At 35.3% G+C, this 13557-nt stretch overlaps 2 protein-coding genes across 2 annotated transcripts in view; both read right to left on the bottom strand.

The window, feature by feature from the left end:
* The window catches only part of LOC149528301 (mediator of RNA polymerase II transcription subunit 9-like), a 206242-nt gene that overhangs the window by 156236 nt on the left and 36449 nt on the right, over positions 1-13557 (bottom strand). The window lies entirely within an intron of this gene.
* On the bottom strand, positions 6341-13331 carry LOC149528302 (uncharacterized). Its single transcript, XM_089811119.1, has 6 exons — positions 13196-13331; positions 8980-9277; positions 8608-8840; positions 7798-8492; positions 7250-7655; positions 6341-7115 (listed from the first exon to the last, which is right to left on the bottom strand). Exons 1-4 carry the CDS (start codon positions 13329-13331, stop codon positions 8320-8322), a joined length of 840 nt encoding a protein of 279 aa, XP_089667245.1. The 3' UTR covers positions 6341-7115; positions 7250-7655; positions 7798-8319.

Below are 13557 nucleotides of genomic sequence, written 5' to 3' on the forward strand. Positions count from 1 at the left end.
ATGGCAAGTTATGAATTCTGAAATTATTCTGAGATTAACTTGGCTTGCAAAGCTTCAGGCCAATGTAAGGTAGAGGTAAATTGCAATATGAAGAAGAGAGTTGTCTCAAATACAATCAATGGTATTCTATTAAATGGCCGGCCTTGGCTCTTCGGCTACCTTCAGTTACAAGAAGCCATTCGAATGCCATTCAAATCGAATTGCCAAAATATGAAAGTTAATCAAATCGATTAAAAGCGAGAATATAAAATAAAAAGCATGGAAGGAGAGTTGAAAGATTATAACTCGAAAATTATAATAATTCAAATATTATTATAATTAGAATCTTATTAAAATCTTATATGTACATGTAACATCACTTATTAAATTATTAAATTATAATGGTGTCAAATCATTTTATATTATATGCACATTTATTAATATTTATTAAAATAATAAGATGAAAGAATATTAAAATCCCTTTGAGATACATTTATATTTTAACTCAATTATTTTAATTAAATTTATTTATTTAAATAACTCATGCAAGTCCCGCAGATGTATCCTGTTTCAAATCGTCAAGTCCTCAACCCATTTGCTCAGTGATGGTGACACTCCTGCCTAATTCTTTTTTGACAATGCGTCCACTCCACTGACATGCTCCCTACAAGGAAATTCTCCATTGTTAAATTATATTATCATTTTAAATAATCACAACGGTTAACCATCTTCTTAATTCCATGAATTTGTGATTAACGATCAACTAACATGTCATCTTCACTTGAAATCATAACGACTATCTTACCATTTCACCAGATTATAACAAATTAAACTGCCAACTGACTTCATGCGAACCTCAATGGCTATATTTCAAATTAGGTCAAAAATTGGGATGTAACATCGGTTTCAAGGTGCAGTTCCCAATTCCTTTGACTAAAGAATTGGAATTATCACCTATGGTAACTTTGCCATTAACTTCTGATATTGAATCTAGTACTTCTTTGTATCCAGTAATGTGTCGAGATGATCCAATATCAATTACCCAAGCTTTGCTTGATACTTCATTTGATACTGCAAAATACTATACACGCTTCTCAATATCATAGTTTTCTTCTTTCCTAGTAACGTTTGTACAGTTTACTTGTTGCTTTGTATTCTCAGGGCAATTAGATCTATTGTGTCCAAATTTTTCACATTTGAAGCATTTTATTTTGGATAAATCTTTCTTAAGTTTGTCCTTTTTTTTTATCACCCTTCTTTTTCTTGAAGTGCTTCTTTTTACCTTTATAGGAATTTGTGTTGAGAACATGAAGTTTTTCAATCTTTAGTTTTCAATTTTCCTCCTTTCTTAAGTTTCCTAGATTCTTCTTGAAGGCAATCTCCTTTAAGCCTATTGAAGTCTGGAAGATTGTCTCTAGCACTTACCCCTTGAGAGAATGTTTTCCATGAATCCGGTAACCCATCTATAGCCATACGTGTTAGCTCTTTGTCTTTGATTATAGTCCCTATACTTGCAAGTTCATTTCTTAGACTAGCCACCCTTAGGAAGTAAGAATTCATAGATTCTCACTTCTTTATCTATATATGATTTAGTTGCCTTTTTAGTGCAAGGGTTCTAGTTGCATTGTTAACCTCATATGCATTTAATAATGCATTCATCATACTAAATGTTGTCTGATGTTTCATTAGCATAAGTACTATTTCATTTTTAACTCCATCTAATATGATTTGCATGGCTTTCCTGTTTCCTTTTCTCCATATAGTTTTATGAGGATCAGCATCAAGTTGCTTGGATTCCTTATCAACAAACTGTATTACATCATTGTCTTCAAGAATCATGATAATTCTGAAATTCCCAACAACAAAGTGTTCTTTTCCATCAAACCTATCTCCGGGTCAGATTGTGCTAGCCATTGAAGGTAGAAGAAGATTGTGAGATATTTAAGTCTAATTGCCGATTTGTAGAGCCTAAGTTCGTATAGCAAAGCTCTGATACCATGTAAAGATTCTACAAATTCTGAACAACCAAACTGATATAATGCCTTTCTAGCTTGCTGAAGATATTCTTGAATTTATTCATCTTCAGTTTTCAATTTTCCTCTCTAAGTTTCCTAGATTCTTCTTGAAGGCAATCTCCTTTAAGTCTATTGAAGTCTAGAAGATTGTCTCTGGCACTTACCCCTTGTAAGAATGTTTCCCATGAATCCGGTAACCCATCTACAGCCATAAGTGTTAGCTCTTTGTCTTCAATAATGGTCCCTATACTTGCAAGTTCATCTCTTAGACTAGCCACCCTTAGGAAGTAAGAATTCATAGATTCTCCCTTCTTATCTATATATGATTTAGTTGCCTTTTTAGTGCAGGGGTTCTAGTTGCATTGTTAGCCTCATATGCATTTAATAATGCATTCATCATATTAAATGATGTCTGATGTTTCATTAGCATAAGTAATATTTCATTTTTAACTCCATCTAATATGATTTGCATGGCTTTCCTATTTCCTTTTCTCCATATAGTTTTATAAGGATCAGCATTAGGTTGCTTGGATTCCTTATGAACAAACTATATTACATCATTGTCTTCAAGAATCATCATAATTCTGAATTTCCAAGCAACGGAGTGTTCTTTTCCATCAAACCTATCTTTGGGTTTGATTTTGCTAGCCATTGAAGGTAGAAGAAGCTTGCTAGATATTTAAATCTGATTGTCAACTTGCAAAGCCTAGGTTCGACTACCAAAGCTCTAATACCATGTAAAGATTCTACAAATTATGAACAGCCAAATTGATATAATGTCTTTCTAGCTTGCTGAAGATGTTCTTGAATATATCAAACCTGTATATGAAGTGTTATTTGGAGTATGATAATTATTCTGCAAATATCTTATACCTGCTACAAATCGTATAAGGTTGTAAATGCTAAAGGAGCAGACTTGTATTTCGGTGTGTCCTTTATCCACATCCTTACCTCTTTATTCATATGGTAACCAAGAGGCATGTCCTTAGAAAGGACATGACTCAAGTCGACCCTACTTATAAACTAAACAATATATCCCCAAGATCAGCATCTTTAAGGATATTAGAATTAGTTAGTAAACTAACTATACTATGCAAATATAATATTAATAAATGCTCCTATTGAAGACGCCAATCAGGTCTTACATAGAAGGTATTTAAGAGGTCGATCCTCTCTAAGGATCTACAAGCTTTACAAGATCTGATGATCTGTAGTTCAGACCAGTCATGATTATCAGAGTTATATGGAATTAACCGATCTGGGTAAAGAAGTACCTAATCAACCTGAAGAACCTAAAGATGTAAAACAACAATTCAATAGAAGAAGTTTTGCATGCAATCAGCTTGGACACATGAAGGACTGCACAAGTATTCTAAACCTTTTTCTAGTTATTGTCATAATTGCTTTATTTAAGGTCATAGATCTAATGAATGTAGGAAACCTAGGTTTGATAATGGTATGCATGAAAAAACTAACCCTACATCTAGTAAACCATTGGGAGCAACAAATGTTATCAAAAATGGAGTCATGCATTATAAGTGCAACAACTTTGGACATATAGCTAGAGATTGCAGATTATAGATCAATTAATTTGGACCTAGATATGGAAATAGAATTATAGCATGTCAAATTTGCAGCTATTTGGTACATACTGCAAGATTTTGTAGAATGAACAACATTAGAACATCTTATCCTAGAAGAAATGTGAACAACGATGCTAGAAGGAATGAAAGGGTGAAATGAAAAAAAAAAAGTAGAAAGTCTTGATAAAACATTCGTAAGAGAAGGAACACTTGCAAAGACAAAAGACACATATGAGAAAGATGGGAACACTACCAAGTACTAAACCCCCTGCATCAGCTTGAACAATCACTTTATAAGATTAAAACAAGGGATACTTCACCAAATATTCATTAAACCCCTTATTGGAAGAGTTGAGTCATGCGCAATTAGTAGTAACTTGGCATTAGTAAGAGGATGCTATGGTTAAGAGTATAGAAAAAGTTGTGATGATATGTGAGGTCGCAGATGAATTGAAGGTCTACTGGATTTAATATCAGCTTCTGATTGTGCATACTTCCGCAATTGATGAAGATGTGATTTTGTAAGGATTTAAGGGTTGAAATCCAATGAATTGGTCACCATTTGAACGATTAGAGTTTGTAGCAGCTTAGAAGAGCTAAGTTAAAGGAGATCTAAGGCGATTTAAAAGTTTTCAAAAGTGATTTAAGCGAATTTTCATCAAAGCCCTAATTATAGGAGGTTTTTCAATGCCCCCACACTCCTGTGTTCTAGAATTTAAGGCCGATTGTCATTCAAATATATTCTAAAAGTGGAAAGAGAAATGGTGAAGCTAAAGTCGCCAAATGTTTCCTAAAATATGAAACAATTGTTCACCGATTTTCTATACAGTCAACAAAACTTATCTCGTAAAGTTTTAAATTTTCAATTTAAAATGATATCTAATTAGCACTTGCATCTTTGAAGGATGCAAGGGTTGCATACATAGTGTTTATACATTAAATAATGTAGTAGCAACATTTTGTTTGTATGGTAAAATATTGATAAGATACTTTATTATGATTTAAAGGTATTTATCCAGTCTTTGAGGTTGTCTTTTAAAGCAAATTTGAAGTTAAGTTGTGAAATGGACTCTCCAATCTATGATATTTTAGAAAGGCCTAGATACAAGTTTGAGAGAAACCCAATTTTACACTTGGAGGATAATCTCGTTGGGGCATTTTTGCAAGTGCCTCAAGGAGTTTTATTCATGGAAGATGTAAGGGCATATATTAACTACAAATTTGAAACCATAGGAGATATGTGTAATAACCCCAACTAGTTATAACTTCGTCAAACACCAAATTCTTTTAGAATTCAGTTGTTTGGCATTTCATCAAACACTTTGCAAGCAAGCTTTGATACCACTGTAATAACCCCAACTCGCTATATCCGTAACAATCATCAATTTTCCTTTGCTAATCAATAGTCTAACATTTCGTCAAACATTTGGCAGTCTTTACTATTATTGTTGCAAATTTGATAATCTGATTTTTGAAATTACACTAGAGATTGCAATTAGGCACTTACAATTTCAGATTAATTTAATACTAAGAAGTTTGTATGAATGCCAACATTAATTCATAATTCTGCCCTACGAACTATGCAATTATATAATTATTAAAGACAAACAATTTGCTACAACTTTAATTCATTACCAACAATGTTTCAAACAAATAGTAGCAACAATAATATTTAAAATGCCAAGAACCTAGAAATATAGATTGACTTTGACTTTAATTTGCAATCCAATGTGAATCTACAGCAGCTCCAATAATATATATCGCAGGCCATATAAGTTGAACGTAGCTCTTTAAATTGTAACACGACCCCTCAAAAATGTCACACAAACCCTCTTTAGGTGAACATGACCTTGCAATTGATAAACTACTGCCCTATAGTGAAACGGCAGCACTGTAACACTCAGATTGAACTCCCAGCCGAGAAGTAGAAGCATAAAATTAATTATTCTGCCTTCAATTCATTCTCCAGAATCCATTCTTCAGCACTTATTCAATCAACTTCTCAATAACAGTAGATACAGTAGAGAAGCAATTACAATTTGCTTTACTTTAGCAGCAAATTGCAAGATAAACTCATAATCTAACCCTTATACTTCAACAAGGGCACAAAACCTCATACTTAGAATTGTCACAAAAACAAGTAGCAAAGAGATAAGCAAATAATCAAATGTTTTTCTCATCAAATGTCCTTATATTTATAATAATCAAATGGCACCAGTTTCCTAAAAGAACTCCACTTAAGAAGCTTTCTCTACGCAACATTAAAATATAATGTAAGTGTCATTAATATAATTTATTAATTGCTTTTGGCTCCAAAAATGACCTTTTCCACCATAACTTAATATTTTGACATGCAAGGCCATTGTTTCTTGTTCCCGCAATTGAAAACTTTTCGTCTCGGTTCCAACAAGCTATGATACTGAGGTGACCAACTAACAACACCAACGAAAATAGCAACCTTAGCATATTTAGATGAATAATAATAATCAAAGAAACGTGAATCGGAATCGGATCGGAATCGGCAAGGCCGAATCGAATCGTGAATCAGCAATGAATCGGTGATGAATCGGCAAATTTGAAAAAATCCTTTAAATTTAAAGATTTTAACAATTTAAAACTTATTTCATGCACCCTTTATTGAATATAACTTAAGCACACTATAACATCATCAAATAGAAGTTAAAACTTAACATACATAAACATGCAACATAAAATCCATCACATACGTAACTATGTTATCTAAAATGTAAATTGTAAGCTAGCTGAAGTAAATAGAAATCAAATGATCATAATGATTTAAATCATAGAATGTATGTAAGATGATCCATAAGACATCAAATCATAAATGTATGTAAGAATCTAAGATGAAGATCCATGAAAGTTTGAAACATATGTCTATCAATGATTCAATATCAATATCTGTAAACAAAATATAAAAGCAAGGCTCCAACTCAAGCCTCAGGCTCATAGTCATCATCATCCTCAACATCATCCTCAAGCTCGGCTACAGCCTCAGCCTCAGCCTCAGCCTCTGAGTATCCAGTCTGCCTAGTAGCAAGGCGTCTAATGTACGTCCTAGAGGACTGTCGAGCCATATCTCCCGCATATAAAATGGGCTCACGAACGTCGCTAGGGCCTGTGTCTAAGCGTGCACGTGTGCGTCTACCAATGCCTGAAGAACGTGCTCTAGCTGCCTCAGCCTCTATATCCACCTAGTCAATCCACGCACGGTCTTCCTCAGTGAAGACTGGATCTACAACCTCTGTGAGCCACTCTGATTCTGGATCAATCTCCTCCAGAATGATCGGAGAGGAGTCATTGCCCAAAATCTGTCTGATCCTAAGGCGGAGGTTGTAATGAACGAAGACAAGATCATTCAACCTCTGCACTGTCAACCTGTTTCTCCTCTTCGAGTGGATATGCTCGAACATGGACCAACTGCGCTCACATCCAGAATCGCTGCTTGGCTGACTCAGAATACGAATGGCAATTTTTTGAAGTTTTGGGGTTGTGGCCCCAAACATTTGCCACCATCTATCTGAAATAAGGGAAAATAAAAATAATTAGTCTCATTTACAAATTACAAATTACAAGTTAACTCTAAAATTACATAATCAACTTTAAGTTTAGAATCTAGATTCATGAACATTGAATATATTATTTAATTTTTACCTAGCTGTATTGTTTCCCGAGCATCTATGGCTACCCTGCTAGAGAAAAGTGGCCCTTCTTTATTATTGAACTTATCAAGCTCAATAATTGCAGCACTGTTATCCTCATCAGTACTCAACCTCTGGATCACTGTATATAATCCGATGAGAACCTCCTCATCCGCCTTGAAGTCAGGACGGAAACGAAATGCCGAATTCAAAAAGTAAGTTGCTGCATGGATGGGTCTGTGGAGCTGATTCTGCCATCTCCTATCAATGATGTCCCAAATAGGGGCATACTTCTCCTACACTCCTGCATACTGAGCTCTAATGGCCTCCTTGGCCCTATCCATGCCCTCATATATGTAGCCCATAGAGGGCTTCTCCCCATCAGCAGTTCGTAGGAGAGATACAAGGGGCTCAGTGGCCTACATATAAAGTAAAACAAAAATTTGAGTCAAAACTTAAACATAGAATAATTCAATAATATAACTTAAGGTAAAACTAAATCATTAAACAATTAGCATAGTAAATTGTAAAATATTAAATGTTAAATTGCAATAAAATTACCTTAAGGATTTCTCTAGCAGGTTTCCAAAAACCATCATCATCAAATATGCAATCCACCACATCTATCCCTGCAGTGGTCGTAGCATAGGAAGATGAAATCCACTCCCGCCCAACAAACATGCTCCTCAAATCATCCCTTGATGTCAACAAGGACTGCAAGGTGATGAAATTTGAGGCAAACCTCGTGATCCCTGGACGAGCTAACTCTTTGTCTCCTGTGTACTTCCTCATTGTGCTAAGGACAAATGAATGATTATAAATAAACTTGCATATGTTTTTTGCCCTTTCCACACATGACTTGACCCACTCAAGTTTGCCAATTTCCTCCAACATAAGGTCAAGGCAGTGTGCTGCACAAGGGAACCAAAATATGGTGGGGTGCCTCTCCATCAAAAGTTTGCCTACAACAATTTTAAGATAATTAGAAATTCAAATTTCAAACATGTTAGAACTTAGGAAACTTAGAAATTCTAAGTTAGAATTAGAAAAAGTTCAAAATTCAAATAAATTTATTTTCAAAACTTAAAAAGTTAAAAGTTTACCTGCAGCAACATAACTTGCTGCATTATCCGTCACCACTTGCACCACATGTTGTTCCCCCACCTCTGCTATAACTTCCTCAATAACCTCACATAAGTATGTGGCGTTTTTTACATGAGCAGAAGCATCAATGGATTTGAGGAACATGGTATATCCTACAAGTAACAAAATAGCGAATTATAATTACTATTAGGAATCAACAAATCAAAATTTGAAATAGTCAATCACGATTCAAAATTATGTATGTAGGAAAGTAGAATGATCAATCACCTCCACAGGATACAAGAAAATTGAGGAGTGTTCTTCCCCTCCTATCTGTCCAACCATCAGTCATGATGGTGCAACCTTTTTCGATCCACTCCTTTCGGTTGTCCTCAAGCTCATGCCTCATATCTTCAACCATTTTCTCCAGGAGGTATCCACTCAACTCAGCCTCAGTTGGGGCTTTAAACCCCGGACCACAAATGGTAACTGCATCTATCATGTTCTGCCAATAAGGAGTCCTGTCACAAATAGATAATGATATTGATTAGAAATTTAGATGTCAAAAACTAAAATCATAAAACAAGTAGATATAATTAAAGTTTTACTTTTACTTTTAACTTTAACTTTGAAGATAACAAAGAAAAAAGAATCAATTACCTGGCTGCAATAAATGGAATGTTGCAAAAGTACCAGAATTTGCAAATCTCTTTTCTGACAGCATCATGAATCTCCTTGTTCAAACCCATGCCCTCAAGCGTGGGTTGGGAGCCAGGAGTAGTGCGGGGCACAAAGTAATTATCCATTCTGTTTTTCCGCACTCTAGGCCGCAATAGGTTGGTGTTGGACTCTGTCTCAGTATGAGACCGACTACCACTAACACTCACATGAGCACTAGCACTAGGATGAAAAGGAGGCCTAGAAGAACCCTCTCCAACACAACCTACGGATGCGGAAGCTGATGCAAATGCACTTGCAGATGTAGATGCAGTTGCAGATGTGGGAGCACGGGAGCCAATACCTCTTAACCTTTCAAGTTGCATTTTCTTAGTCAACTTGTCTTGTTCAATTTTTTCTAATGCCACTAAACAAGTACGTTTTGCCTCAGCGGTTTGATGAGTGCAAACTGTGACATCATGGCCAGGTATGCCAGCAATGTGGTATTTCAATCTATAGATACCTCTCGAATTTATTTTTTCTTTGCAAAATATACATTTTGTTTGATATTTGGTTCTCCCAGGAAACTCTTCATTATATTTCCAGCATTCATCTTTTTTACCCATTGTGGAAATTGGAAAATGAAAGCAAAGGGCTGCTGCAATAAAAAAATTCATGTAAAAAATCAAAGTTTGCAACTAATAAACAAAAACTACAAAACAACAAACCCTAGTTTGCAATTTAGTAAAAATAAAAAACATTCAAGATTTGCAAATGAACACTAAAAAAATTTAACAAAAAATGCATACTACACTAACATGCAAAAAAAAAACCAACACTTACCTCTTGCAAATGAGTTGAGGAGTGTTGTTATTGGCTCCTTAATGCTCCCAATGCAATTTATGGCCTCCCCAGATGGACTTCTGATCTCTTTGGTGCTCTTCCTTCTTGCCGGTTGGAAACCTATGGATTCTCTTTTCTCTTCTTCTCTCTCACTCTTCCTCTCTTCTACTCATACTAAGCAAATAGAAGGCTCTTTAGGGTTATAACAAAGAGGAAAGTCAACTTAGAAAGCAAATAAAACATGTGTTTTTTTTTTTTAAATTGAACTTTCTATCCTTGCTGCCGCGGCCGATTTCTGGAGATTCACGATGGCGATTTTGGCGATTTTTGCCATGAATCGCCGATTTTGGCGATTCAGGCGATTCACAGGAAAAAATTGCCACCAGCGATTTCCGATTCCAAAAAAATCGGGAGCCATGAATCTTATCGCGATTTCGGCGATTTCATAGTGATTTTTGGAACTATGATAATAATAACTCACTCGTCTTGCGAAAACAACTGAAGAAGCATCAGAATTGAAATTTGACAACACCAAAGTGATCCTGATGATGAAAGACAATGAATGAATCTGACAAGGTGACTTCTTATAAATCGATGCTCCCTCCAAGATTCTTGGAGCCCAAACCGAAAGTCCGAAATAAAAACTGAGAGCATCACCCAACTCCTCTAACTCAATTGAGCTCATCAGAACCAACAGATTGACTTACTATAAATAGTAAGTCTCTCAAACAGAGCCAAAACACACCATAGGCTGCTAGAAAGCCTATAACTACACAACTGAGACCCTCAAATTCCCACTATCGGTTCATGAGGGTCGCGATGGTGAACTGATTTGGTCAACTACATGTTTCTTGTTCCCACAATTTAAAACTTTTCGTCCCGGTTCCAACGAGCTATGATACTAAGGTGACCAACAACAACACCAACGAAAATAGCAACCTCAGCATATTTAGATGAATAATAATAATAATTCACCCGTCTTGCAAAAACAACTGAAGAAGCATCAGAATCGAAATCGGAACAACACCAAAGTGATCCCGATGATGAAAGACAATGAATGAACCTAACAGGGTGACTTATTATAAATCGATGCTCCCTCCAAGATTCTTGGAGCCCAAACCAGAAGACCTAAATAAAAACTAAGAGCATCACCCAACTCCTCTAACTCAACTAAGCTCATCAAAACTAACAAATTGACTTACTATAAATAGTAAGTCCCTCAAACGGAGCCAAAACACACCATAGGCTGCTGGAAACCTATAACCACACAACTGAGACCCTCAAATTCTCACTGTCGGCTCATGAGGGTCGTGATGGTGAACTGATCTAGTCAACTGCAGGAACCTACTAAAAATGGGAACATTACAATATGGACATATTAAGGGAGTTTGACAATATCTACAATAGTGACAAAAAAATTAAGGGAGGTTTTGAAGACCCAAGGCATCAAAACATTTTGCAATACATCTTTATGAAGACTTTGGAAATGAGGAATGGTCTAGGATAATCTTGACCAAGATTCATGACAATATGTTTTGGGTAGGAGACATACTAGTGAAAATTACAAGTGACCTAATTCATGAAGTGACAGGATTGTGTAATAAGGGTATAATTCCTATCAGTGAGAAGGTGACAAAGATGGTTCAGCAGAACACTAAAATAAGTTGGAATGGGAGAGGTATGATGTTGAGCAAGGTAAAACAAACTGATGTTAGATTCATAAGCAAAATTATGGGTTACAAGATGAATTACAATTCAAGGGAAGATGAGGTATCAGCTGGATTCACCCATTTTGCATACAAATATGTGTTGACAGAGTGAAAGTTGACTTATGTGAGATTCTAAAGCAACAACTACTTCATAACATTGTAAGAATTAAGGACAACTATAGAAATTCTAGATTTGAGTATTTGATCATATATCTTTTCTTTCATTTAATAAAGAGATTTCCAGAGATGCCTACTTCAAAATGGAATTCAAAAAAATGCACCATGGAATTGATAACACATTGTTTCAGAAAAAATTCCTAGTGAGAAGATGAATGACAGAATTATTTTAATGATTAAATCATTCCAAACAAAGATGAAGAAAAGAAAGAGAATTCCTAAATCTGTGGTAGAAGAGTACAAAGATGACATTTGTTTTATGGTTGAGACTAACAAAACATGCATTGAGGCAGTTGAACCTAGAGTTGTGTATGTTGAGCCACTTGGTTATGAGGTTACTAAAGAAGTGATAGATGGATGTGTAAAAGAGATTCTTGAATCTGATTTGGATGAAAAAAGTGATATATGAGGAACATATATAGAGGAGAAAACAAGTGATGTTCAGCAGCAGTTGATAAGTAAAACAGCAAAGAGAAAGGTTGATAATGTAATGAACCAAATATTGAAGGATTCTAAGATGAGCAAGCAAGAAAGAAAAACTATAAAAAAAGACAACTGTTGATATGAAGGCCAGTGGACAGGAAGACATCATGATGGTTAAACCATTGGCTATTGATGATTCACCTAGCACCCGTATTGCACCTACACATACTGCACCCTTGGCAGCAAGTCAGACACAATTAGAGAATGATGTGAAGATTTCTCATGTCCAATATTCACCTGCAGCACCTACAAGGAGAGTCACAAGAACTACCCCACCAACTGTTCAGACAACTGTTTTATAAGCAGAAATCAAGCAAGAGAGAGAAGAAGAAATGCCTAAAAGATCAAAGAGTGTTAAAGAGATGGCAGCAGAACCTGTATCCAAGAAGAAACACAAGATAGTGGTTACCTACCAAGGAAAGAGGAAGGATCAGGAGGAAGCACAAGTCAAAAAGATGAGAAGGCAAATTTCATTGCCTCAAAACAAACCAAAGGAAGATTAGCCAGAGCAAAGCAGTGGCAGCAAGAAGAGAAAATGGAGGCCAGAAATTGGTAAGATGAATGAAATGATTATGAATGATGGTAATCTAGAGAAGTTGAAGAAATTTTATGACAACTATGATCCTAATCAAAAGAAGAACTTAGTGTAACATCCTGTTTTCCCAGGTCGTAATTAACAAATAACATACTCAAAGAAATACTGTTATCACTTCATCTTCATGGGAAACAGTTAAATCAGTTTCATTCATATGAAAGGGATTGACAGTTAAAATCAGTTGAACAAAACTTGAAACACCATAAAATGAAATTACTATAGAAATTGAAGTTCACATACCATGGAAACTGAGATCGAAATCAAAACTAGGAATGCTTCTACAACCACCCGAGTTGGTCCACAAATACCTCTATAACAATATCACGAAACAACTTCCATCCAAAATTGTTAAATTACAATCAAAGGACGATTATCATGAAATACCACTATATGAAATTAGGGCATCACTTACCACTGAAATCATTAGGGCATTGATTACCATTGAAATCTTTTAGAGCTTTCGATACCACAGATTCAATTAGGGCTTCTAATATCACGAATTCAATTAGGGCTCCCGATACCAATGTATCACTTAGGGTTCCAGTCATCACTCAATCAATTAGGCTTCAGTTTTCTTTCCTTCCAATTACTTAACTGTGACAGTAACTCAAAATTGGAAAATATACTTATATTCGATATTCATATAAATGAAAAACAATCCATATATCTATCTCTTGCATCTAGGTGTAATGATGAAATAACTCAATTATTCTTACCTTCTTGCATATTAATCATAAAAGTGATCGTACCTGTTTCTGACAACCAATTGAGCAT

This window comes from Cupressus sempervirens, chromosome 11 (assembly GCF_028749045.1).
Source record: "Cupressus sempervirens isolate cs-2001-9-10 chromosome 11, ASM2874904v1, whole genome shotgun sequence".
NCBI lineage: Eukaryota > Viridiplantae > Streptophyta > Pinopsida > Cupressales > Cupressaceae > Cupressus > Cupressus sempervirens.